General features: G+C 40.2%; 1 protein-coding gene across 1 annotated transcript in view; it reads left to right on the top strand.

Moving 5' to 3' along the window:
- The window catches only part of IGF1R (insulin like growth factor 1 receptor), a 322256-nt gene that overhangs the window by 222536 nt on the left and 71968 nt on the right, over window positions 1–27752 (top strand). Inside the window, exons 3-5 of the mRNA XM_029066648.2 lie at window positions 22597–22909; window positions 24985–25133; window positions 26565–26709. Coding sequence (XP_028922481.1) covers window positions 22597–22909; window positions 24985–25133; window positions 26565–26709 — 607 coding nt within the window. The remainder of the gene's footprint in view (window positions 1–22596; window positions 22910–24984; window positions 25134–26564; window positions 26710–27752) is intronic.

Here is a 27752-nt window from a genome sequence, read left to right as displayed (position 1 = left end):
CCCATTGGGATCTCACTTTGAAGGCCCCAGTTCTGAAGAAACATAGTTTGAATCGCGTATTCATTCAGTAATGGCTGTTCTCATTGCTTTTTCCCATGATCGGTGGAATGTTATCTTGAATCATGTTGCTTTGTAGTGCCAGTAGAATTGCACCATAGCAATGGATTATTGGGAGACAACTGTGCTAAACAGACCTGCCTGGTGTGCAAAGATAAGGATTGGACTGGCTCTATTCAAACAAGAGTATTGGGAAGATTGCGATAATAAGGCTAGCATCCAAATAGCACATGTAGCCCCACAGCAAAGAATAGTTTTTACATGGACAAATGCAGAAAGGGCTGTTCATCATGAATTGACCTTGTCGGCAGCATGTGGGTAAACGATAATTGGCAATCATCTTCTAACTTATAGGGCAGATCTGGAATGTTCTGCTTATTAGGCATATAGATCTAAGTCCCTGTGGGGGTCACTCCAACTAGCCTGCATACTCAGGAGGGAGAAATATACTTCTAAGTTCCCCTTTCCTGAGGGAAGTTCAAGCAAATACTCATGCCTTACATGGTATTAACCTGAAAACCCTGGCAATCAAAGGGGGAGAGTTGGGAAGACTCTCAATATGGGGTTGCAGGTAGTTTGGGAAGCAGCTTGGCCTATAGAGAAGCAGTGTTGCCCAGTGGAAAGACCAAGGGCCTGGACATCAGAGGACTTGAGTTCTAATCCCGACTGCCACATCTCTGCTGTGTGACCTTCGGCAAGTCATTTAACTTTTCTGTGTCTCAGTTTCCTCATCTGCAAAATGATGATTAAGTCTGTGAACTCCATGGAGGACAGGAACTGTGTCCAACATGATTACGTTGTATCTATCTACCCCAGCCCTTATACAGTGCTTGGCAAATAATAAGCATTAACAAATACTATAAATTAATTATCAGGTAATACCTCTTCTCTGAGCATTATCAATTAATCTTGGCAATAGTTTTTATTGAGCACTTGCTGTGTAAGTAGAACCCTATCTTTGCTTCAAGAGCTTGCCAGTTTTAGCAGGGTAGGTGAACACTAGTATTTGTTTCTTGTTCTCCCTCCCAGAGAAACAGAAAACTGTGCACCAGCACAACTCCATGGCCATAGTAGAGTGTTGACCTAAGTATCGGGGATTGAAATGAATACCATTTTCCTGGTTGCCATGAGACTAATGAGATGAGGATTTAGACATTAGGCAGCAGCATCAAATCACTGCCTCCATCGCCTTGTTGAATTTCGCCTCCCACAGCTACCTTAACGTCAACTTTGTACATAACGACATAGAGGCCATCAGCTGACACTTCTCCGCTACCCCACAGCAGACGTTGAGCCTGGAAATTTCTTGTGAAACTAACGCAACCTAGTTACTGAATTACCGAAAATGAAATTGATTCCTGAAGCATAAAAGTTAGGCAGGGAAGGAATAAGAAAGCTTTTAAATCACTGTTAACATCAGAGAGTATGTCAAAATGGTTGAGTTTACATTTAAGGGGTTTCAGGCCATGTATAAAATGGATGCACACCGGGATATGGTTTGGAAATTGCTTTGGGAGTGAAGAAATTTAACCAGAATGCCCCCTTGCTGTGACTTTATTTAATGCTACAAATCCTTTGCAGCTGAAGGGGTATAGTTTTGTCAGTTTTGGGTCTTGTCAATTCTAATGGATTAACAAGCTATAGGAACAATATTTTGTCACTGTCTCATTCCAAGGCCCGAAAAAGTGTTCTTTCGCAATAACAGTAGAAAAAATATATTTATAAAAGGGGAAAATTATGACTTTCTTTGCAAAGGGACATAGTCACTTGAAAACATGGGGATTCACAGAATACAGTGCAAGATGTCTTTTTTGTGGAAAGTCCTAAATTTTCCATTATTTTCTTCATCATGTGGGCATTTGCTTTCTCTTGAATATGATTCCATTCTTTCAGAATTTCCCTACTTCACATTGAACTCTGACTTGAAATTAATCCATGCCCTTCCTTTTTTCTTTCCTTTTAATCTATCATAACCAAAATGTTTATTTTGAAAAATTGATTTTTGCCAATTAAAGAGCAGTACATTTCAGGATAACTTCAATTTTTTTGACTAACAGTAAAATCCCTAATTTTATTTTTGTTAAATATAAATTACCCTCTATGATGAACTTGGCTTAAAAGGTGAAACCAAATCCATTCTTTGCCTTTTAATCTCAAATCTGGGCCAAAGATAGACCTAGAAAACCACAACTTGCCATTATTCCTTTAATTTATTAGTCCCATTGAATTCCCATAAAAGATAGTGACTTCTTCAAAATGGAAATCACAATCTATGAAGTGGATATTTTGAAAGATATTGTTAGGTGGCGAACTCATCAGTACAAATCAGATAGACTTCTCATCATGAATTCAAGAATTGGAACAAGTTGGTTCAGGTAATTCTTATTCTGCAGTAATGTTCTAGAAGGCTAGAAATAATGATTCATCATTGTTGTCAATAACATCATCAGCTTTTACATGATCAGTAGATGAAACCTCTTCTAACTCCCTATCTTGCCCCCTCTATCCTTAAGACATTGTTATCCTTATGACATTGTTTTAACTTAGAACAATGGTTTTTTTCATTGGAGTTTGGTAATACAGCCAGTTCTCATACAACAAGGGAGTTTTGGTTTTTCAAAAACACATTAAGTAAAATCATTCCATAGCATTCACCCTTTGCTATGTGCACACAGTGTATCCAAACAGACCAGCTTATTTAGGGACTCACTGTGCCATTCACTGTACAGTGCACCAGGGTAGAGACAAGATATTCAGGTTGGACACAGTCCCTGTTCCACATGGGACACAAAGTCTAGGGAAGAAGGGAACAGAAAATCAACTCCATTTTCCAGATGAGGAAACTGAGACCCAGAGAAGTTAAGTGACTTAACTAGGGTTATATAGTAGGCAAGTGGCAGAATCTGGGTTAGAACCCATGGCTTTTGACTCCTAGGCCCATGCTCTTTCCACTCGGCCACACTGCCGCTCTAGCAAACCGATGTCTTAACCAAAGATATTAATCGGAGGATGGGAGCTTTGATAGAATAGAGTAAGGTCAGAAGTCTTGAAAAACTAGAAAAATAATGTGACTTAGAACCAGAGAACTGTAAGTGACCTAGATTGTAAAATCTTAAATGCTGAAATGGCCTCAGTCTATATCCCCTGCCTTCTAATGTCATGCACTGTAGTTAACAGGTAAATTTGACTTAAATTTGAGTGCATCCTGGGTTCTGGAATGGTAATGAATGTGGAGTTAATGTGTCAAAATGGTGGCCAACATCGGAGCTAGTTAGAAAGGAACGGTGTTATTTCTGTCAGTCCCAAAATTGTGACCTGATCCAATCTCTGGCCACCAGCCCACTGACACAGGGGTCCCAGAGCACAATACTCAGGTCCATATCATCTTAGAAGATCTTTCTGACCCTGGGTTGTCTCTGAATATAATGAATCCCCAGGTGATTAGAGCAGTAAGGAAATAGTGCTATAGCTTGTCAGTATCTGGGAGCTTGCTGCACATAGTACAGTCACTCATCCTATCTCACCTAGATTCCTGCATTTGCCTCCTACCTGACCTCCCCAACTCTTGCCTCTCCCCACTCTGGTCCATACTTCACTCCGCTGCCCGGATCATCTTTCTACAGAAATGTTCAGGACATGTTCCCCCCGGATTCTCAAAAATCTCCAACTGTTGGCTACCCACCTCTGTATCAAACAAAAACTCCTCATCATTGGCTTTAAAGCACTCCATCATCTTGCCCCTCCTACCTCACCTCACTTCTCTTCTTGTATAACCCAGCCGGCATACTTCGCTGTTCTGGTGCTAACCTTCTCAGTGTGTCTTGATCTCACTTGTCTCATCTCTGACCCCTGGCCCACATCCTGCTTCTGGCCTAGAATGCTCTCCCTCCTCAAATCTGCCAGACAATTACTCCCCCACCCTTCAAAGCCTTACTGAAGGCACATCTCCTCCAAGAGGCCTTCCCAGGCTAACCCCCACTTTTCCTCATCTTCCACTCCCTTCTGCATTACCCTGACTTGCTCCCTTTGCTCTTCTCTCCACTCCCCTCAGTTCCACAGCACTTATTTATATACCTGTAATTTTATTTATTTGTTTTGTTGTCTGTTTATTAGTATCGTTCTCTGTATCCCCTCATCTAGACTGTGAGCTCATTGTGGGCAGGGATTGTGTCTCTTTATTGTTGTACTTTCCCAAGCACTTAGTACAGTGTTGTGGTACAGTAAGCAATTGAATGAATGCCTGAATGAAATTGGAATTGTGGAGTCCAACAGTTAGGAAACCATTTAAATAAAATCAGATGGTAAATAGAAATGCCATCATTTCTGCAATATTTTCACAGTTCACTTTCCTCATAATAACTGGCTTTCCAGCAGCTTGCAGATACCTTAGGGAATAGAAGTCATGGTGGAATATAGCTTCAAGCACTTAGTACAGTGCTCTACCTACAGTAAGCACTCAGTAAATACAATTGATTGAACTGAAGCACAGAAAAGTTAAGTGACTTAACTAAGGTCACATAGCAGACATGTGTTAGAGCTGGCACTGGAACCCAGAGCCTCTGAATCACAGGCCCTTGCTCTTCCCACTTGGCCCACGCTACTCTCTCGTTTGGGAAAAAAAAGTTTCCTTTTTTTATATGTGAATAATAGCAATCTAATAGATACCTTTTTAAGTGAAACTGCAACTCATTTTCTCTGGCAATAGCCATGTTGTGTAGGTGGCTAAGGTTTTCCTGTATGTTTTGCAATTTTCAAGGCCAGAAAAGGTATGGGTGAACACTGCCTATGATCTGAATAATAATATAGCCTACATTTATCTAATTCAGTGATTTCTTTCAACATACTTGACAGTATTCCTTCTTTCAAGGCCCCATTTTCATCCTGTATGTTGAAAGTCAAGTCGCTCAATAAATATGATTGAATGAATGAAAGTCCCTGAAGTATTCACTTGTGAGTTAATGAAAATTAACAAATGTATAGCAAGAGTAAGAACTTAATTTCCATACATTACTGGAATCCAAAGTATTAAGTCGCTCAGTGGAAAGAGCACGGGCTTTGGAGTCAGGGCTCATGAGTTCGAATCCCAGCTCTGCCACTTGTCAGCTGTGTGACTGTGGGCAAGTCACTTAACTTCTCTGTGCCTCAGTTCCCTCATCTGTAAAATGGGGATTAAGACTGTGAACCCCACGTGGGACAACCTGATTCCCCTGTGTCTACCCCAGTGCTTAGAACAGTGCTCAGCACATAGTAAGCGCTTAACAAATACCAACATTATTATTATTATTATTAAGTACTGCATCATTATCTTATTTTTCTTTTCAGGTAAGCTCATACATAAAGCTGTGCATTTCCTTAGTGATTTTCATGGGTTCTGACGTTATTAGGGGGTGGAGGACAGGACAGTCAGTTTTAACACATATTTCCCTGACTCCAACAATATGAATTGAACTCTACCCATGTGGTTTTTCTTTTTCGTGAACTGGGAAACAATAACTTTGGGAAGTTTTTTCTCAACGTTTACTTGTCTTGAATGTAGCCATGTGCAAAACAGAATTAAGGCAGATTTTCTCAACTTAAAATGGAAGAGACCAAACTATCACTCTTGCCTTTGAACATTTTTATTATTATGAAGATGGTTCCCAGTTCAATTGCTAAGTAAAACAAAATAATAAAACAGGCTGGAAAAAGTGTATGGGAAACTGGGCCCCTGCTCTTGTGAAACTAAGTGTCCCTAATCCTGGGATGAAAAGGAGGACAGGATGGGAGTTTCCAGCCGTAGTTTTCATGATGAGATCTGAATTTAACAAGCATTGTAGAAACAGTCAGAATGTGGCAGTAATTAACAGATGCTGACTTCAGCTCTTAGCCTTTGTTTCAGGTTGTCTTAATTGTTTGCAAAACATGTTCTTTTTTTTGTCACTTGCCAGTACTTGTTCTCTGGATACATAAAACAAATAAATCAAGAGAGTTTTTCCGTGCCAGTTAAAAATGTTGCTTCTTACGTCATTCCATGTTTCAAAGACAGGTTTAAGGATGAGGATGCTCTGTTGAACTATGAAGAAGAGTTGTTTTGGATATGAATCAAAATTTCAGCAAGGTGGCTTTGAGGCTTTGTTTTTTGAAAGAAGGGAATGCTTGAAGTTTCTAGGTTCCAGTTTTCAGTGTACTTAATTCTTGGTTTTTGGTTAAGGTTTTTGTGGTAAAGATTTATGTTCACTTAGAGTTTAAAATTGCTTGGCCAATTTCTTGTTTTATCTTGTTGGATGCAACTGGTCATGAAGTTGATTTTGAATTGGAAGGATTTGGGGTGCGGGGGGATGGTATGTCCTGAAGGCTGAAGTTTCCAATCCCCTCTTTAGCAACCGAAAGTTACACATGGGCATGGTATGTAAAACATCTTGACTCATGGATAAAATTGTTGGAACTTGAATGTAATTGGACTTCTTTACATTTAAGGACTTCTTGTGGATAGTGCCTCAACTTTAATGCCAAGGATTGCTTGCCAGACTGACTGTTCTTCAGAAAAGAAGAGATTTCTATACTGTTTGTATATTATCCACATCTCAACCAGTCATTCAATTAATAGTCTATTGAGCACCTGCTATGTGGAGAGCAATTTACAAGGCACTTGGGAAAGTACAAAATAGAAAACATAAACCCCACCCTCAAAGAGGTTACAGTCAAGTGGAAATTACAGAAACCCTCTAAATTGCTGATAGGAGAGGTAATAGAGTATAAAGTAAATGTTCATAAGTGCTAAGGGGGTTGAGGTAATTTAAATGCATAGGTAAACTCTAAGGGCTTGTGTGGGCAATTGGGCAATGTAAAGTGGGGAGATCAGTGTTGGCCTCCTGGATGAGATGCGATCTCAAAAGAACATTGAAGAGTGGAAGAGCAGTTAGTTTTCTGTTGGACATTTGCTTTGGTGTTTCCCACCTTTCTAGACCAGATAATTGCAGAGGTGAAGTGCAGTGGTACATATTGAGCTATTATATTGTGAATCCATCTCTTTTTGGCCTAGGAAGCATATTTGGATAAATACAGAGCAAATATTTTCCAAATAATTGGGAACTGAAACTATATTTGTCATGTATTAAAGTGATCCTGAATATTTGATATGAATCTATTTTGAATGATTTCCTAATGAATGTGAAGTAATTGAGGATTTTTTTCCCTAGTTGTTAAGAAAAGCAATGATCTGCCTCCATATTACCAGAAAATTTTGAATCTTAAAATATGTGTAACATTGTGGAAGCATAAGATATACAGCAGAAACTTGAAATCAAAAGTTTTGAATGTCTGACTTAAGCAGTGGCCCAATTTACTAGCACAAGAAGCATCCCAAGATCATTGTTAGAATAGGTCAACCCTGGATCTGTCTCTTTGGGGCCTCCCTTCCTCCTGACAGTTACTCTCAAAACTCCCAGATTTGGGGTTTTTTAAAAATTGTAAACCCTTAGAATGAATCGGAGCAGAGCTAGTTTGGAAGAAGGAAATGCATGGTGATCATGGCTGGGAGGTCTTGTGGTCAGACTAAGCTTCAGCGTGGAGCCAGCAGCACCTAGTGAGGGGATTGATTGCTTGCTTGATTGAGAGCTGCTCAGAGACCGTCCTCCGAGAACCAGACACTCTTTGACTTCAAAAGAGCCACAGTTGGGCTTTTGTGGCTTTAGAAGTCTGAAGTAAAACCAAGTTTGTCGTATGACTCATATTTAGCTTATGGAGAAAGGGAACAGTCAAACATGATACTGGAAGAAAAGAATAATATGGCAATTCTCATCAGTGTCAATTCAGCAAGATGAGAAGGAGTTTTAGTAAGTCCAACACTGTTATTTGTATTAGAGAATCATGAAGCTGGGAGAAAATTACAAATGTTCTGTGCAACTCTGATACTGAAGCAGATCTATAGCCTTGAAGAAGACATTTTTTAAGGCAGATGAAAGAGTTCACAGTATACCGTATTTGTGGTAAAATAATAAAATGACTATAAAATCTTATGGCGTACAAGGGCTACCTGTGTAGTTTATAGAGGAGCTCTTAATTCCCATCTGAGGGTATCAATTGGATACCTGTGATGATAATTTCTTAGTGGCTTAGAATATATTGGTGGTTTTTCTGTTTTGGGGTCTTATTTTGCCAATGATGGAAGGGTGGGAATTCCCGAAATTGAAACCAAACTTTACAACGTACTTTTTTAAAACAGTTTTCTCTTTGTTCTGCAAGTCACTTTTAATAATATCCGTGTTCTGTTGATGTGCTCTAAGTTTATTTTGATATAAATAACACTAGTGTTTGTGTAGTAGCTTTTTTTTTGGAGGGTGTTGTAATTCATTCAACGAAAAAAGCCCGTTAATTGAGCCTTTTTGACCAGCAAGTCCATCTAAAATAAATATGAAAACGTGAAATGTGTATCAACAGCTGTACAATAGTGGGTATTTAATGTGGACGTACAGTAGGACGATGTATCAGTAGCATTGATTCTCGGTCCAACACCAGTTAGGCATGTAATTGCCCAGAAATGGTCCCTAACACCAGTTTTAAGAGGTGCTGCCAAAACCACAAAGCTCGGGGCCTCTCCCTCTGAATTTGGCCTTCACTTGGACGAAACAGCTCCTAGTTTGTTCCTCCGGGACACAGGCCTGCCTTGTTAGGAAATCAGTGAAGTTTGGGAACCCACAATACCTCACATAGCTCTGTGTACAGTACAGAGACTGGAAATCGGGCCATAAGCATGAGCAACCAGACAAGTTACAAATATAGAATACTCCCTCAATTCCACGTTCGTTAGTCATGGAGGAACAGTGTGAGTTCTATAAACTTATAAGGAATATGCAAACAGTTCTGAATTTAAAATAACTCTGTGAAAAAAATTTTAGTGTGTGAAAAGAATATGTTTTCTAACCTGTCATTTAATCCTCTGTACTAGAGGCAATATCAAGGACTGATTTTTTAAAATATATTTTGAACCATCAATATAAGGAGACATGACAGAAATCAAAACAAAAATTCCATATGCAGATGCACCATAGCACTTAGAATATCTGTCACCCTTTCTCCTGCTTCCCATTTAGTGGTTTTTTCTTTTTAGTGGTTTTTTCTTTGGCGGGTGGGGGAACAGAGGTAGGAGGCTGGGGAAGAGAGACATCAACAATGTTTTATGTCTTTTGATCCTGAATTATGCAATATAAGATTGCCATCTCTTTTGCATGCACACATGTAGTAAGCACTCAATAAATACCATTGACTGATACACAGACCCACAGCTCCAGTAAAGTCTTGTAATAGCATCCCCAATTCTCTTTGATTATTCATTAAACATTCAATCTGTTTCTACCTGAATTTTTGGCAAATCCTAAAAATCAGCAAAAAGCAAACAGATAAGGATAAATTTTTATAAAAGACAGAATAGTTTTAATGTTTTTCTTTTCCTTTTTCTAGGCAGTCCTTATAAGAATAGTCTTGATATTTGGAGAGTGAGAGGAAATTCAAATTCCTACTAACATTCCTTAACACCTAAATTTATTCCTTTCCTTTTCCCTAACCTCCGTCCAAGGAAATCCCTCGCTATGATTCAGTATCAGACTCTATTGGTGTGTCAGATGGTTGTTATACAGATTTAAGTCCATTCCACTCCCTTCAGCAGGCAAGTGAGCATGCTAAAGCTGCAGCGGATGAGTGTTTCAAACCAAGTGACCTTTCCTCTACAGATTCAATTTCCGTTATGTTTTCCTAGTATCAAAAGGACCGAGTAATTTAGGTCAGTTTGATGAAGTTATCAAGTCCTCTTCTTCCTTTAGAATAAATCTGGAATGTGTTTAGTGTCTGGAGTCCAGCTGGGTTCCCGCCAACTCTGACTGATTTACATGCTGTTCAGTCACTATATATTCATGGAAAAGTGTGCAGTTGCCTGTTCTACCACCTGCAGCATTTGAAAGACATTTTTTTTTAAGAAAATGAAAAGTGTAAATGCATGTCACCTACAAATAGCAGCAGCCCCTCTAGCTTTCTTCTTGTTTCATGGTTGGGTTATAGCTTTGCAGGAATAATTCTGAGTGTTGGTGTGTGTTTTGTTTTTGTTGTTGTTTTTTTTTTTACTTTCAATAATTCAGTGTTTTCTGATTTCATACGCTGTTTTAAAGTATGAGCAATTTGTAATGGTTATCTAACAGAACATGTTAAATTTGCTTTCTTCCAACAAGCCTGTGCTCAGTTTTTGTTCTTGCCTCTGCCTGGGAAGCAGCTATTGTTCTGAACTATGACTTTGGAAGGAGAGGTCTCTTAAACTTGTAAGTGAAATGTTTATAGAACAGAATAGGAGCAAATGTGAAACCTTCCTGATCAACTTGTTTGTAGATAAGGGTAGAGTACGTGTGTGGGTGTTGGAAGAGAGGTGTGCCTCAGTTATGTTTGTTTGCGTACCAAATTCATACCATGGGAAGGCAAAATGGACTGTGTTTTTGCCTGTCGCTTTCAACCTATCTCTTTCGAATGCCAGCTACAGCATCCTGAGTCCTGCTGGGCAATGTAAACTGCATTGCAAGAGAATAAAATTCATGTTGTTTGGTCTCATTATTAAGGCATGTTTGCTTTACCTAGGTGGTCATTGGGTGTAATGTGTTTTGCGAGAAATTAAGCCGCACAACATCTATTGGTCTGGTTTCCGGACAGTTGAACCACTTTTGCCACAAAACATGAGCTGTAACTGGACCCCACATATTAAATGGATTATTTTTTTTCCATTTAGAGCGTAGCGAGGAGTCAGTACCTCAGACTTTAAGTAGTATCCTTGAGTGTTCTGGCTGCTGAAAGTAAACAAGAGGCTTATTGGGTGTACGTCATCTCCTTAAAGCAACCAGGAAGTCCGGTGCCTTTAATAAGTGCCTAGTTTGATGTGGTTTTGTGGTGAGGAACTATCTCATATACCAGTCCAGAGAATAAATATGTAATCAAGACTCTTGCAATTGGAATTAGTTTAGAAATGTTCGGCCATGTGTGCAAGTGCCCTGTCACCCTTCCCCTCCCCCTCCTCCCCAAAACTCTTCTTTTTCTTCTCTTGTATGATCAGGAAACTGTCATTTACTTTTAAATAACCAAGAAAGACAAGCGATAATGACTGCAGATAGATCTGGAGACCATAAAGTAGCCAGATTAACGTCCTCAGATTCTCCCAGAGCACAACTGTCTGAAAATTAAAAATTTTAAAAATAATCTTGACCATAGGGAGTGTAGACTGACAAATATTTATTTTCATCATGACTATGAAGGACAGAGTGGTTAACTTCTTAATCCTTCTGTGGGTGGTGCAGATGTCACTATACTTCCGAACGGAAGAGCCAGTTTGGATGTCGGGTACACTATTCACAGTAGTTATCGTCTAAGTAATGCCCAGCTCTTTTCCCAGCATTAGCCCCAATGCATTACTGTGGTCACCTTTATGACTTAGGCCTGAATTGGATGCAACAGAAGACGGCCTTTTTTTTTGCTGTAAAATCATGAATCATTTCCCCCGGCATCTCACATAGCAGCTGAAAGCTTTGCCATTTGTCCAAGCCTAGTTTTCCCCTCAATTGATACAAAACTATTTGTTTGCATTAAACCTCTGGGTTTGGGTTAAATTCCTTTGCATTTATTCAATCTGTTTTGGAATATCAATATACTGATTTAAATTATATCATGATCTGGGATTGATTAGAGTTTCAGTAATTTTACCATAGTTGCATGAGTCTCTATTTGCAATATCCTGCAATGATATCGTGTGTGTGTGTGAGAGAGGGAGAGAGAGAGAGAGGCAGAGAGAGAGAGAGGGAGGCACAAGCTTAAAATCCTCTTATTGATCATGTATCAGTGTATTGTCAGTCAGCTCTTATGCAACATCAACAAATAAATCCAAATTGAGTTTAGGACGGTAAAAGGGACACTGTCCATTTTAAACTTAAACCTAAACATTTTTTTTAAGTTCAAGCAATTTGTCAGTCACAATTTATTTTGCTTCCTGCTCCCATTGAGGACAGCTAACATACTGTAAAATCAAAGTGGATTCATCATTCTTTTCAATCCACCCAGTATCAACTGGGCAAAAAAGAGAACTGTTTTAGTTATTTCCAAGTAGTCTCTTTGAGATATTGACATACAGTATCCTTATGTTTTTAATGATCTCTAAGAAAATTGAAACCATTACATATTTGTAAACTAGTCATATGTTCATCAATTTCCTTTTTGAATCTTAATTTGAAATTCCTTTATACCCCCTTTCCTCCCCCTACTGTTATAGTTAACATAAGCAAAGCCATTACTGGTTCAGGCCAGTGGTATTTCCAGCCCAATATTCTGCTGCTGACCATGGCAACATGATAGTTTGAGAAACTTTGTAATGGTTCCTCTACTTGACATCCCATTGTGATGAATTATCTAACATATTTGACTTTCCCTCTAGTCATCCATGTATGTACCACTCTGAGCTATACTCTAAGCTCCTTGAGAGTAGAAATTGTGTCTGCAGGTAGAATTGGACTTTCCCAAGTATGGTGCTCTGCACAAAGTAAGCACTCAATACATACCATTGATTGATTACATTTATCCAAACTCTTCTTGACGTTATTGATATTTTCAACCTGCCCAATTCATGTAGTAAGGAATTCCTCACATATCTCAACTGCTCTCTGAGGAAGTTACCTTTCTTTTGAAACTATCTCCTTTATGTTTCAGTGAGCACCTAACTTTTTATCCTATGTGGTGGCGTTTGGTGAGTCACAATTCTGATTTCCCCTTGTACATGCCTATCTTAATTATGTAGATTTCACTCCTCTCAGGCATCATCTTTCCAAACTGAAGAATCCTAGTCATCACAGTCAGAAGCTTTCCCATCCCGCTAGTAATTTGTTACCTTTCTCTGTACTTTGAATAGCTCTATTATGTCCATCCCAAGTAGGCTTAACAGCTGCAAGTGCATTTTTCCAAACATTTTATGACTTTCAAACTTGTTTACTGACAATTTCACGTAGTATGGGGTGGCCATTGGGCATTAGTTGTAGCACCTCTTTGGCCTATACACAGGTGAAACCAAGTGCCCATTCTTTAGGGGCAAGGGTTCTGCAAGGCTTACAAACCTAGGCACACAGGGTAAGGAGGGAGCGAGGGAGGGAGGAAAGGAGAAAGGAACATAGGTGGCACTAGAAATAGTTTTTGGAACCATATTTCCCTTCTCACTTCTTCCCTCTATCACTAGGTTCAACCTTCACAGCATTCCATCCAAACTGCTACCATATAAATCCAAGCACTTATCCATCCTACTTATCCTATCCTGCCTTGATTACTGTATCAGCCTTCTTCCTGACCTCCCTGCCTCCTGTCTCTCCCCACTCCAGTCCATACTTCACTCTGCTGCCTGGATCATTTTTTCTACAAAAGCATTTAGTTCATGCTTCCCCACTACTCAGGAACCTCCAGTGGTTCATTCATTTAATTCAATCGTATTTATTGAGTGCTTACTGTGTGCAGAGAACTGTATTAAGCCTATACAAGAGAGTTGTACAACAGAGTTGGTAGACACGTTCCCTTCCCACAACTAGCTTACAATCGAGACCTTTCCCAACTCCTCTATCCCCATATTTCTTTTCCCATTTCCTCTTTTCCCCCACCGTTTAGTCATACTAGTGAACAGCCCTGGGTGCACTGTTTGAAGAATAGGATTAATCAATAGTATTTATTGAGTGCTTACTGTGTGCAGAGCACTGTACTGAGCACTTGGGAGAGTACAATATAGCAAACACACTCTAGTAAATTGTGGATATGTACCTAAGGGTTGTGAGGCTGGGAGTAAGGGATTAATAAAAGGAGCAAGTCAGGGTGAGGCAGAAGGGAGTTGAAGAAAAGGGAAAGAAGGCTTAGTCTGGGAAGGCCTCTTGGAAGAGACATGCCTTCATTAAGGCTTTTAAAGTGGGGAGAGTAATTGTTGGGTTTGAGTAGGGAGGGTGTTCCAGCCCAGAGGCAGGAGGTGGGTGACAGGTAGGTAGCAAGATAGATGAGACGCATTAGAAGAGCAAAGTGCGTGGGCTGGGATGTAGTAAGAGAGTAGCAAGTTGAAGTGGGAGGGGGGACAAGGTGATTAAGAGCTCTAAAAGCTGGGGAATGGAACCATGACCCCCACAAGATGAGGAGATGATAGGACACTTGACCCATGTGGGGGAACATGATGGCCCATGGAAACTTTTAGTTGGCACCCAGGGCCCAGGATCCAAGGAGGGGGTGTATTGCTGTATTGTACTTTCCAAGCGCTTAGTACAGTGCTCTGCACACACTAACTACTCAATAAATGCAATTGAATGAATGAAGTGACAACAGCTGATGGCTCACCTGTCATGCTTACAGCCACTGCTTCAAGTGAGTTATTCCCTCACCGTCTGGGAGACACACTGGCTCAAGTTCCAGGCTACAGTGCCATCCCCTGTCCTTCCAGGAATGGGTGATCTTAGTTTGCTACCGTTGCCCCAGCAACCGTGACTGCCACTGTGCGGCAGTGCAGAGAGCCAGGACACTACCCGTGTGCTGGCTGCTCATGGATATGCATGTTGAGATCTTTTTATGGGCTTTAAGACAAGACCAATCAATCAATCAGTGACATTTTTTGAGTGCTTACTGTGTTCAGAACACTGTACTAAGTGGGTGGGAGAGCAGAATTGGTAGCTATTTTCCTTGCCCACAAGAATTTACAGTCTAGAGAGATTGATCAAGTAAACAAATGACTAATTTGAGTTCATTTTTAACGGACTGTACCTGAGTTTATGGACAGAGTTGCCCTAAGGTGAGAAAGCCAAAAGTGCCATACAGGTGCAGATGTATCACAGTTTAATATAGAGGCAAAAATGTGCTCCTCTTTTAGCTTCTGGATTAAGAAGAGATTACTAAAGGTTTTTTGGTGTTTTTTTCCTCAAAATGAAGATGGGAGATGGATGCTTTCTTCCATTTTTGTGGGGTATCTACAGTATCTTTGTACATTGGAGCATAGCTTAGTGGTAAGAGCCTGAGCTTGGGAGTCAGAGGTCATGGGTTCTAATTCTGGCTCTGCCACTTGTCAGCTGTGTGACTTTGCGTAAATCACTTAACTTCTCTGTGCCTCCCTTACCTCATCTATAAAATGGAGATTAAGATTGTGAGCCCCACCTGGGGCAACCTAATGATCTTGTATCTACCCCTGCACTTAGAACAGTGTTTGGCATATAGTAAATGCTTAAAAAATGCCATCATTATTATTATTATTATTATTATTGGCAGGACACACAGTTGAACCAATTCTACCTGTGTAAAAGCTTCATTGGAGCTTGTTTTGACCCTGGCCTGGGCTTACTTAGAAACTGCATTTCTGGGTAATTTCTCAGTGGGATTTCCCTGAAGCTCTTACTTTGGCAGATAGATAAAGGCAGCAGTTCTCATCTAAGTGTTGCAGCTATGCATTTCTTTATGTGGATTTTTTTCTGAACCCTTCACAGCTGCAGAATTTTTAATTTTATTCTATCATGTAAGGATTGTACTTAACTTCACAGTAATGAGCTGGAATGAAGTACCGGTCTTCTCCAGGAGCCCAGAATTTTTTGTTCTTCACGCCACTTTGTTTCACATGATAAATGACTTTGATAAAAACAAAAAAATAGTGGGGGTGGGAGATTTGATGGTGGAAAAGTGTGTATGAGAGAAAAGGAAGGAAGGATTGGATGTCATTTTACAGGGAGAAGGAGAATCTTTAAAAAATATTTATCCCATGCTTGGCAACCTCTAGCTTGTCAGCGTGTGACTGGACTCTTGCCAGCATTTGCGGAGGCTAGTGCTTGGCTTTGCCAGGAGTCTGTATTTTCACTCCCCATGACTGAATGTTTATTCACCTTATTGCTGCACTCTATTCTTTGCTGAAGTCATGGCGTCCTGAAGATAAGGACGCTCCATCTGTCCAACTGTAAAAGCAGTCAGGTTATGATGTCAAGGTACCCAGAATATACACCTCCCCATCTCTACCTCCCAACACCACCTTGTCTTTCTTTCTCAGCAAAACTGGGCGTGTGTGAAGAGAAATGATAGGGCACATTGTGGTGCAGGCAACTCTGCAGGGTAGGGTGTGACATTGTACATGTGTGTGTGTTCTCCCCCTTCCCTCTTCCAGGTAGATTCAAAGATCTCAAAGTGAGTTGCCATGGTAACTTACTGTATCAAAGCATTTCAAGTTCCAGTTTTGAGACTTACATAATAATTTTAAAAATAATTACTTGCTTTATTAAAATGCTTTCAAAGTTACCTGGTTTTGACTTTGTAATGAATGAGCAAAGTGGAAACCTGTAGTTGAATTCACTTCAACATCACAGATTTATTGGCTCATCAAAGGAGCAAGCAACTAAAGTTACTCTTCCTGGTGATCTACTGGCGCTTGTCAGTGTTTGTAGGAGTACTAAATTTGAAAAAGTTATCAGAAAGGAGAATAGTCATGTCGACCCATTTCCCCCATAATATCAGGGTGTCTGATGCAGGGCACAGGCACACACTTGTCTCGTCGCACTGCTTCCAAATAGATTTGCAACTCTGTTGCTTCTGCCTACCTGTAATTTATTTTAGTCTCTGACTCTTCTGTTAGAGTCTAAGCTTTTTGAGGGCAGGAATCATCTCTACTAACTCTACTATGCTTTTCCAAGACCTTAATACAGTGCTGTGCACACAATATGCCCTCAAATATTATTGCTTGACTGGAAATGCCTGACTACTTTTAGCCCCTTGAATTGTGGCTTCAGCAGAAGTAAGAATCAGCTGGATTTGGTTAGTCAGGGAAGCAGGGAGAAGGAGGGTATTGTAGGATTTGCTTGGATTGTAAGGGGCAAAACCACTCCCAACTGCACTAAAATGATGTTTTTATTTTCATTTCTATAACATGTCATGCTTTGGGGAAAGAGAGTAGTTGCATCTTCAGTTTACATAGGTTGTTAACCTCCGCACAAAACAAAAACTTCTCACTCTAGGCTTCAAGGCTTTCCATCACCTTGCCCCCTCCTACCTCTCCTCCCTTATCTCTTTCCACTGCCCACCCCACACGCTCCGCTCCTCTGCTGCCCACCTGCTCACCGACCCCCGTACTTGCCTATCCCGCCATCAACCCCTGGGCCACGTCCTCCCGCGGTCCTGGAATGCCCTCCCTCCTCACCTCTGCCAAGCTAATTCTCTTCCCCTCTTCAAATCTCTACTTAAAGCTCACCTCCTCCAAGAAGCCTTCCCATACTAAGCTCCCCTTTTCCCTCTACTCCCTCTACCCCCCCCCTTCACCCCTCCGCAGCTAAACCCTCTTTTCCCCCCGTTTCCCTTTGCTCCTCCCCCTCTCACTTCCCATCCCCTCAGCACTGTACTCATCCCCTCAACTGTATATATCTTCATTACCCTATTTATTTTGTTAATGAGATGTACATCACCTTGATTCTATTTATTTGCTATTGTTTTTATGAGATGTTCATCCCCTTGATTCTGTTTATTGCTATTGTTCTTGTCTGTCTCCCCCAGTTAGACTGTAAGCCCGTCAAAGGGCAGGGACTGTCTCTATCTGTCACCAATTTGTACATTCCAAGCGCTTAGTACAGCGCTCTGCACATAGCGCTCAATAAATACTATTGAATGAATGAATGAAGGAAGGACAAGCATGTTGCAACTAAATAATCCTTTGTGTTTTTGTTGTTTGTGAGTACAATTTTGTTTCTCTTCTTTCCCATCCCTTGCTACATAAGCATTTCTATGTCAGGATTACTTTAGTCTCCATATAAGAGATTAATAGTATTACATGGTTTAACAAAAATATTGTTAGAAATGCTCACTAAAGAAAAAATGCAAGTGTTTCATGTGCCTGGAATCAAATCGAAAACTGGCTTCCCCATATCATTTTTTCATCTGTCCCTGAAAAATAAGTAAATTACTTTAAAAGGTGAAGCTTTCCAAAGATAGTCTTTACCCAAAATGTGCTGGAGTGCTTACAATTTTAAGACTTTCTGTATCCTTTTGTATTGGGCCCTGAGTACACACTGGATTGCCGAAAATGCTAAAAAGCAAGGATACCTCAGATTGTTCTTTGATTGCAAAGGGATTAGTCTAATTTTTCCTTAAGGCAAAGTTACTTTTTTCATTTTCTTATTCATCTGCATCATTTATGCAGCAGTTTGGGCCTATTAAAATAATCTATATAGCCTTAACTATGACCTTTGTTCCTGGAAGAATGGGGCATTTTTTTACCCCTCTTTTGTTTCTTGGGGTTGTGAACTGGAAATCTTGTTACCGAACTAAATCTAAGTTTTGGCACTCAAACGGAGCAGCAATCCATCTGTTGGCGAGACACCCGGCCCGGGGTTTTTCAAGAAATCCCTTAATAGTCCTGAACACTAATAACATTTATATACATTAAGATGAGACAGGCATTTTATAGCAGTCTGCCGAGGTTGTCATACAGGAATCTGAGTAGTGCTGGACATGCTATTCCACCTTCAATCAACCAGTCATTTACTGAGCACTTACTGTGTGCAGACCACTGTACTAAGCTCTTGGGAGAGTATAACAGACACTTTCCTGCCCATGATGAGCTTACAGCCTAGAAGGGGGTTTACAGTCTAGCTCTTTGCTCCAATTAAGACTTGCACCTCAGAAGGAGGCAATAGATATTGCACATGAACACATGCAACATCTTCTAGCTTATGAAATGTGTGTATAGTTTTTTGTACCGTGAGCATTATTTAGAATAATGTAATAATAATAATAATAATAATGTTGGTATTTGTTAAGTGCTTACTATGTGCCGAGCACTGTTCTAAGTGCTGGGGTAGACACAGGGGAATCAGGTTGTCCCACATGGGGCTCACAGTCTTCATCCCCATTTTACAGATGAGGTAACTGAGGCACCGAGAAGTTAAGTGACTTGCCCAAAGTCACACAGCTGACAAATGGCCGAGCTGGGATTTGAACCCATGACCTCTGACTCCAAAGCCCGTGCTCTTTCCACTGAGCCACTGCCCGTTTCTTTTAAGAGGAATCTGCAAGCATTGTGATACTACCTTATAATAAGTACCACTGTGGTGAAGGACTTCAACAATGTTGTTGTAAGCACCTGTTTTGCTGAATTTCTTATTAAAGCCATGCATAAAAATTATATCCTGGATTCATTCATTCAATCATATTTATTGAGTGCTTACTATGTGCAAAGAACTGGACCATGTGTATTTCCACCTGTGTATTCTCCCTCATCACTTAGTACAGTACTCTGCATACAGTAAGCACTTAGTAAATGCTATTAATACTACTTATATATTGCATAAATAGACATTAATTTAAGGGAGAAAAAAACAAAGTACATTCAGGGCTGGTCCAAGCAGTTTGGCAAAATGTTCATGTTGGAATACCATGACCTGAGTATTTGATTTGAGGAGTGGTACTAACTGCTGGTCTCTCCTTAACTACCCTATGTCTTATTTGCCTCATTTGTAAAATGGGATTAAATACCTCATCTCCCTCATACTTTAGTTGTGAGCCCCATGTAGGACAGGGACTGTGTTGACCTGACTGTCTCATATCTACACCAGAACTTAGCACAATGTTTCGTACGTAGTATGTGCATTCAAATGCCACAATTCTTGTTGTTTCTGTTGTTGTCATTGTTATCATTTCTATCATTATACCCCAACCCCTTATGTGCTTGCACCCAGGAGACTTGTTCTAGGATCAGAAACTGGAGAAGCAGCATGGCCTAGTGGAAGGAGCATGGGCCTGGGAGTCAGAGGACTTGGGTTCTAATCCTAACTCTGCTAATTGCTTTCTGTGTGACCTTGGGCAAGTCACTTAACTTGTTGGTACCTCAGTTTCCTCAAATGTAAATGGGGATTCAATACTGCTTATCCCTCCCACTCATACTGTGAGCTAAGAATATATGTTATATGCTATCCCCTGTTTTTTAATGTGTGGCTGTATACCTAGAATCAAGTTAGCAATGTCTTTTTAGTTCTGGACCTTGAATGACCTTTGCTTAAATTTAAACATTGGTATAACCCTACATTCCTAAGGTATTTTTGAAAATCTTCCTGTCATTTAAAAAGCTGAAAATTGTTATGGTTAATTGTGGTACTTATGAAGTGTGTATTTTCTGTCAGTCGTTATACTAAGCACTGGGACAAAGAGAAACAAAATAGATCAGACATGATCCCTGTCTCAAATGGGAATCACAGTCTGGATGGGGATAGACAGAGACAATGGTAAAACTGGATTGCAAGTAACCAGCAAAGATGCCAATTCAGTACAGTGCTCTGCACACAGTAAGTGCTTAATAAATACGAGTGAATGAAAAAACAAACTAAGATGGCAGTGCTAAAACCAATAAGAGATTCCCACTGCTCCAGAAAATCAGTCCTTGAGGATAAAACATTTCACCCTCTTTAGGGTTGTAAAGGTTATTAAGGTAGTTTTGTGCTCTTCTGCAGTGCTGTGGTAGGCCATCCAGCCTAATTTGAAGCCCTACCCATCCCTTGCTTTATTGAGGATGGGTCTTCCAGTTTCCTATGACCTGGAGCACTGATGGAAGCTCGTGGCTGCTTGAAGCCTCATATCCATTAGATCACAAGTTCCAGGGATGGGTGTTGGGGGGGGGGGGCAGTGGGGGGGGTGGAAATAATCATATTCCTTCCGTTCTACCTTCACCCCCTTGCCCCAAGCATCTAGGGCAGTGTGTAAATCCCAGTAGGCACTCAACAAATACCATTTTTAATCGCTTGACTTAGAAAAAATTGAAACGGTTTTCGTTTTTATTTTTTTTCAAATCCTAGCCCTTGTTTTGCTGTGGTTACTATTCCAGCCTAGCAAAACCCATGGACATTTCCAAGAGGGACCAATAAGTGAGAGTTTGGTTCCTTTGTCTTTTTATTGTACCTGAATGATGTTAATTAACAGAATGCCATCAATGCAGTAAAAAAAACTCCAAAACTATACAAAATAAAATCCATATTTCATATCTGTGGGTCCAGCTAATATGGTTGTAAATTTCAATTTTTAAATAAGTGTTAACTCATCTTTTGAGGCAATAATCGTGAATTTGTATGTGCTAAAGGTAATGTTTTCACATAGTTTTAAAATATGCATACACATGCCTACCCACCCACACTTTTCAATGTTAACATTATAATCAGTTGTGCATGAATCTCTTAATATCAGTAAGTTACTGTGTGCTAGGAAGGGGAAGTTGCCTTTTTCTCATTAGGCGGAATACTTCATTTTTACAGGATTTGGGGTGCAACTTTGAAAACGTAAGAAGCAGCATTCTGCACAGTGTAGAAGCAGCGAGGCCTAGTGGAAAGAATCAGTCAATCTATCATATTTATTGAGTGCTTACTGTGTGCAGAGCACTATATTAAACATTTGGGGGAGGGACTGGCATTCAAGGGACTGAGTTCTAATTCTATTCTGAAGCCCGGGCTTAGTCATAGGTTTGAATTCCGGCTCTGCCACTTGTCAGCTGTGTGACTGTGGGCAAGTCACTTCACGTCTCTGGGCCTCAGTCACCTCAACTGTAAAATGGGGATGAAGCCTGTGAGCCTCACGTGGAACAAACTGATTACCCTGTATCTACCCCAGTGCTTAGAACAGTGCTCTGTACATAGTAAGTGCTTAACAAATACCAACATTATTATTATTTGCCTGCTGTGTGATCTTGGGCAAATCACTTTACTTTTCTGTGCTATTTCCCTCATCTATCAAATGGGGATTCAGAACATTTCTCCTTTCCACTTACTCTGTGAGTCCCATTTGGGACAGGAATTGTGTCTGACTTAATTATCTTGTACCTTTCCCATGCTTAGTACAGTGCTTGGACCTAGTAAGTGCTTAACAAATATCACAGTCAGTAGTAGTAGTACTGCCTCCTTGCGGTCACCTAGATCATGAGTTCAAGTTTATTGCATTATTTTCTGAAGTTTTTATCACTTTTTTTTTGTCAACTCTATAAAAGACTCACCCAAAACACAGTGTGGAAAGAAAATACCCTATTGAAATAAAGTCAAAACAACAGTACCAAGGCTAACAAATACAATGCAGGACATAGTTAATAATTGGGGTATTTGTTAAAGGCTCACCATGTGCCAGGCACTGTACTAAGCGTGGGGTGGATGCAAGTAAATCAGGTTGGATGCAGCCTATGTCCTACATGGAGCTCACATTCTTAATCCACATTTTACAAATGAGGTAACTGAAGCACCAAGAAGGCCAAGGCCACCCAGCAGACAAATGGTGGAGCCGAGATTAGAACCCATGACCTCCTGACTCCCAGGCCCCTGCCCCATCCACTGTTCCATGCTGCATCGTTTTGGTTGATCTTGCTCTCCAAAGATTTCTTTGCCCCTCTCTGTTTGTGTCCTATACTAGAGAGAAATTTCCCCATTTTGCCCCAGAAACTGTCTCAGAAGTCAGGGGATGAAGAGGTCGATGTTGAGTCTTGCACAGGTCCTTTCATGTTGTTTTCACAAGAACTCAGTGATTTTCTTTTTCTTTCCACAGTGTGTCCTAGTGTGTGTGGGAAGCGAGCCTGCACGGATCAGAATGAGTGCTGCCATCCTGAATGTTTGGGGAGCTGCAGTGCACCAGACAACAGCACCGCCTGTGTGGCATGTCGTCATTACTACTACGAGGGAACCTGTGTGCCCACCTGCCCTCCAAATACCTATAAGTTTGAGGGCTGGCGCTGCGTCAACAGAGACTTCTGCTCCAAAGTGCCTGGTCCCGACATCAACGAGTTTGAAAAGTTTGTGATCCACAATGACGAATGCATGCAGGAGTGTCCCTCTGGGTTCATACGAAATGGGAGCCAAAGGTAAGCCAGCCCCTGGACTCAGAAAGAAAAATGATTATTTTGCCATTTCCAAATGGGTTGCGAAAAGCATAGGGTGGGTGCAATGTTTGTGTGAAATCGACTTCCTGATTTCTAAATTTTAATCCTCTTGGTTTTTTCCTTGAACACTGTTTATTGTCAGCAAGAGGCTGTAAGGGTGGGCTGAAATTGTAATCAATCAATGGTTTTTATTAAGTGCTTACTTTGTACTGAGCACTGTACTAAGTGCTTGGGAGAGTATAGTACAACAGAGTTGATAGGCATGTTCCCTGACCACAATGAGCGTACAGTATACAAGATTTCACTCCTTAAACTGCAACTTGTAAAGCTACCAAATAGCACCAACAGATGGTTTTAGAAGATATATGTATATATATATAGCTATACCCACAAATATAAACACATTTATAGGTATATATGTACCAATTTTAACTAAATATCAGAAATATAACTGTATTTGTCTCTCCGCTGCTTCCCAGGTGCGCTTTTACAAGCTGTTTTAACTGTTTTACCCTGATTTATTATTTCTTCCTAACTGCTTCTGGTTCAGAAATTCTGGGAATTTTCAATATAATAATAATAATTGTGGCAATTGTTCAGTGCTTGGCACATAGTAAACACTTAACTGAGGGCTGGGGTAATGCAACATCTTTGGGTCCTCCCACATGGGACCAACACCCTAAGTAGGGTGGGTATGGATATTGAATCCCTATTTTTTTGTGGATAGGGGAATTGAGGCACAGAGAAGTTAAGCTGCTTGCCTAAGGTCACACAGCAGACAAGTGGCAGAGCTGGTATTAGTACTCAGGTCCTCTGACTACCAGGCTCATACTCTTTCCCTAGACCATGTAGCTTCCCTATTATCAGTCTAGAAGGCCAAATTCCCACTTGTCTGATGGAAAATTGAACTGTCCCAAGCAATTTTAAGCCCTGCTGTATGCTATCCTGCCAGAACAAAATATACAGTTGACTCTAATACAAAATGGTTCCGTCTCATGCATACTTAAAGCTCTTTATGGTCTTTTATGAAATAAGTTTGATAAGCATTTAACTACATTAATATAAAATATCTTAGTCATTGGATCCGCATTCATCTGTAGAAACTGAAGGAATCATACTTTAAGATCAGTATGCATGTGTGTTTTGGTTTCTAGGACTTGGTGTTAGCCAATAGCAAGGAGTGAGATACTTTCAGTACTCAATCTGCTGAATGTGAATGCCTCTCTCCCAACTCTCTGACTCTTTGTGGTTTGTGGTATATTGTACCTAAGCGTTTGAAATTGGAGCCCACTACTAAGTAATAGAAACTCCTTATTTTTATTGTCCGCACAGAGAAAGCAACTGTTGTCTTGATTTACAGGTTTCTGCGAACTGTGGAAGAAACAAGTTCAGACTCCCTTTATTGTGTAAAGGACGAGTCTGTGCTTGCTAGACAGCTTTCTCTGCCACCTTTAGAAGCAAAAATACCTGCCATTTAAGATCCTTTACCAGGTTTTACTAGGGTTGTGATTGCAAAACCTGACTTTTTGGTAATTTCAGAGTCAGTGGAGTCACTTTACCATCATCATTTTTGAAAAGTTTGCTGACTTTCGTACACACTTGAGTGGCACGTCACCCTCATTCTAAGGCTGTGCAATCGGAGTGCATCTAGTATTTCATTTTCCACAAAGTTGTTGTTTCTAATGGGAGTAGCTGACTTGTCCACCAGTCTTAATTCACACAGGTCTTATGGAGTTATCATGGTTTTTGCCGGAAAACTAACAGGGTACTTTGCTGCTTGCATGAGGATTTTTCCCTCCTCCCCTGCTGCTCATGATTGGAGTTCACAGTTACCCTGCGCTGAAGCAGAGTGCATATCTAATGGAGTAGCAATCAAGCAATCAGTCATATCCACGGAAGCTCTTACTGTGATCAGAGAACTGTAGTAAGCTCTTGGGAGAGAACAGTACAACAGATTTGGTAGACGTGTTCCCTGCACACAATGATAGCAAAAGTCATGTATAATAATTTTGAAATACCAGTACCTTATTTTTGGGGGTATGTTTTCCCTCCAACAGCATGTTCTGCAGCCCATGTGAAGGCCCATGTCCCAAAATCTGTGAAGAGGAGAAGAAAACCAAGACCATTGATTCTGTAACATCAGCACAAATGCTGCAAGGATGCACCGTCTTCAAGGGCAATTTACTCATTAACATTCGGAGGGGCAGTAAGTAATCTCTCCTGACCAAAGCATTTTGCCCAGGAATCATTTGGTTGTGGTACTTGTTCCTTTGGTGAATAACTACCAGTAGAGTGCCCTAGGAAAGTAAAATGCCCATTGGAATATTTGTCCATTGCCTTCTTTCTGGCTGAACTCTCACTGTTGAATTCTGAAAAACTTGGCATTTTTCCTAATTGAGGTATTTGCAAGCACATAAGTAGATCAGGTATTTTGCCGTTGGCACAGGTTTTCTCTGTGCATGGGGGTACTGAAGAAATCTCCCAGGATTCCTTATTATTGTGATGGGCACATCTTGTGCAGCGGGTACGTGTCCTAACATAGACAGCTCTTTGGCTGGGATGTGTCATAGGTGTGACTCATAAAATGGGAACATTCCAACAGACACTGAGCTCAGAAAACCTTCCTAAAATTATTTTTTTCCTATTCAGTTTGGGCTCTACCTGTGAGTTAAGTGGCGGAAAAGATTGACTTTGAGCACCCAGATGTATGGAGAGTCAACAGAGTTGATGTTCCCAGAATATGCTTCTAGTCAAATCAATGTATTTTGTATTCTTAGTTACAGAAGGGTATATGCCATTTTGATTTGGTAATCTCTAGCTCATGGATGTGAGCTTTGGTGATCCCAGAGATATTTGTTCCTTAACAACAAGATCTAGGGGTGTCATATACTCACCAGTAATTACTTCAAGGTAGGCACAGGCACAATCTCTCTTGAACAGCACCTGTAACTTTTTCAACAAACTGGTTGAAGACTTCCAGAAGAGTGACAGGAACTCTTCAAATACAGACAATATAAATTTTAAGACAGCACTATGCCATCTAGATTCTCTACTAATTTTATCTGGTCAACTGTCAAGGCATCAACCAGATAAATTTATTACTTGGCCACTGAAATGAGAACATTAAAAGTGAGATATAGAGTACAGGCCACTGAAGAACAGAAGTTTTACCCGATTTAGGAACTGAACTCTGCTCCTGTGATCCTGCATTTAGAAAATACTGTGCATTTGCATAATATCATAATGCAAATCCTTCAGATTTGTTAATCTTGAGAATTTGGTAGTATTTTGTCACTTCAGCAAATACAAACTATTAAGAGCCTTACCTCCATCAGCACAAGAAACTACAATATACATGTCCTTATAAATTCTCGAGTACACATGCAACATCCCTAGTTCTTGCCAAAAGAGTGGCTGTTGAAAGCTCAGAATTTGTTACTGGCACAAGTAAAGAACTTTAGGAGGGGGGCCCATCGGGAGAAAAGCTATGAATGGAGTCTTAACAATATCTCATTCTTCATCACTCATTATGTCACTAGTATCGCTTAATTATTCTCAGCATAAAAATATTAACTAAGCATGTCAGCCCTGCAACCAGTGAATTGATAAGTAAAACTTTTTTCATCTTTTAATTTAGATAATATAGCTTCAGAGCTGGAGAATTTTATGGGCCTAATTGAAACAGTAACAGGATATGTGAAGATTCGACATTCTCATGCCTTAGTCTCCCTGTCTTTTTTAAAGAGTCTGCGATATATCCTTGGAGAGGAGCAACTGGAAGGGTGAGTGCTGAATTGATTATCGGCTTGCCATTTTCTACTGTTACAAAGCAAAAAACTATTGTTCTCACTAAAAGCTTAATGTCCTGGAGTTCTTAGTATTTTAAAAATATTCTCCTGCTTAGGTAGGGTCTCCTTATATTATTGTATTTTTTTCATCTCACAATATGATGATCCCTGTGTGACCCAGCGGTGGAACACACTACGTGACCCTCTGGCGGATCCAAGTCCCAAATGACTTCACCTAAATTTGTGTTTTTGGGGACAGCCAAAAGGTTTAAACTCCAGTCACTAAAATAGTTGGCACTAAGATTTTAGATTCTGCTACCTATCTAAAATCATTTCACTGCTGATAAATTTCTGAGAGTGGAGAATAGTCTACCCCACAAACAGTTTGGCTTTATGTTTTATGCTCCTGTGTCCTCCAAAAAAAATGAACATTTTCAGCAATGATGGCCTTTGGCTACTGCCTAAACTTGTGTTATGTCTAGAACAGAAATCTTTGAAATAACAACCCGAAGTGCAGTCTTTGAGACCAGCAAATTGACAGCTTTGAAGTACAGTAAAATAATTTCCCAGTGGAAGTTGTAATTTTGACCATCCTTTCATTCCCTTGATATTGTATTAAAATCATGGTTTCTTTACCTTTGAACAACTAGTTTAGAAGGGAGGGCTATTCTATTTGGTTCTTTAACTAAGATTAACTGAGTATTTTTGTTGATGAACTTGGCTGGAATACTGCTGTCTAGATGCTTCTAGTGATATCATTTATTAGGTGTTTTAAAATATCTGCTCATTTGTTTTGTACAGAAATCTCTGGTACTTGACCACATCACTGGCTGACTTGGGCCAACATCACTCTGTGTGTGTGTGTGTGTGTCTTTGTCTCTTGTTTCCTGTCTCTTTTCATCCCTGATTTTAAATAGAGCAATTGCATGGGATAAACTAGAACTTTGAAAAAAGCAGAGACTTATCTATTAATGAGGGAAACTTTCAAATGAGAATTTGGGGAAATAATTTCTCAAAGAGGTGAGAAGGTCATGGGA

This window comes from Ornithorhynchus anatinus, chromosome 5 (assembly GCF_004115215.2).
Source record: "Ornithorhynchus anatinus isolate Pmale09 chromosome 5, mOrnAna1.pri.v4, whole genome shotgun sequence".
Taxonomy (NCBI): Eukaryota; Metazoa; Chordata; class Mammalia; order Monotremata; family Ornithorhynchidae; genus Ornithorhynchus; species Ornithorhynchus anatinus.
This window is presented reverse-complemented; position numbering and strand designations above follow the sequence as displayed.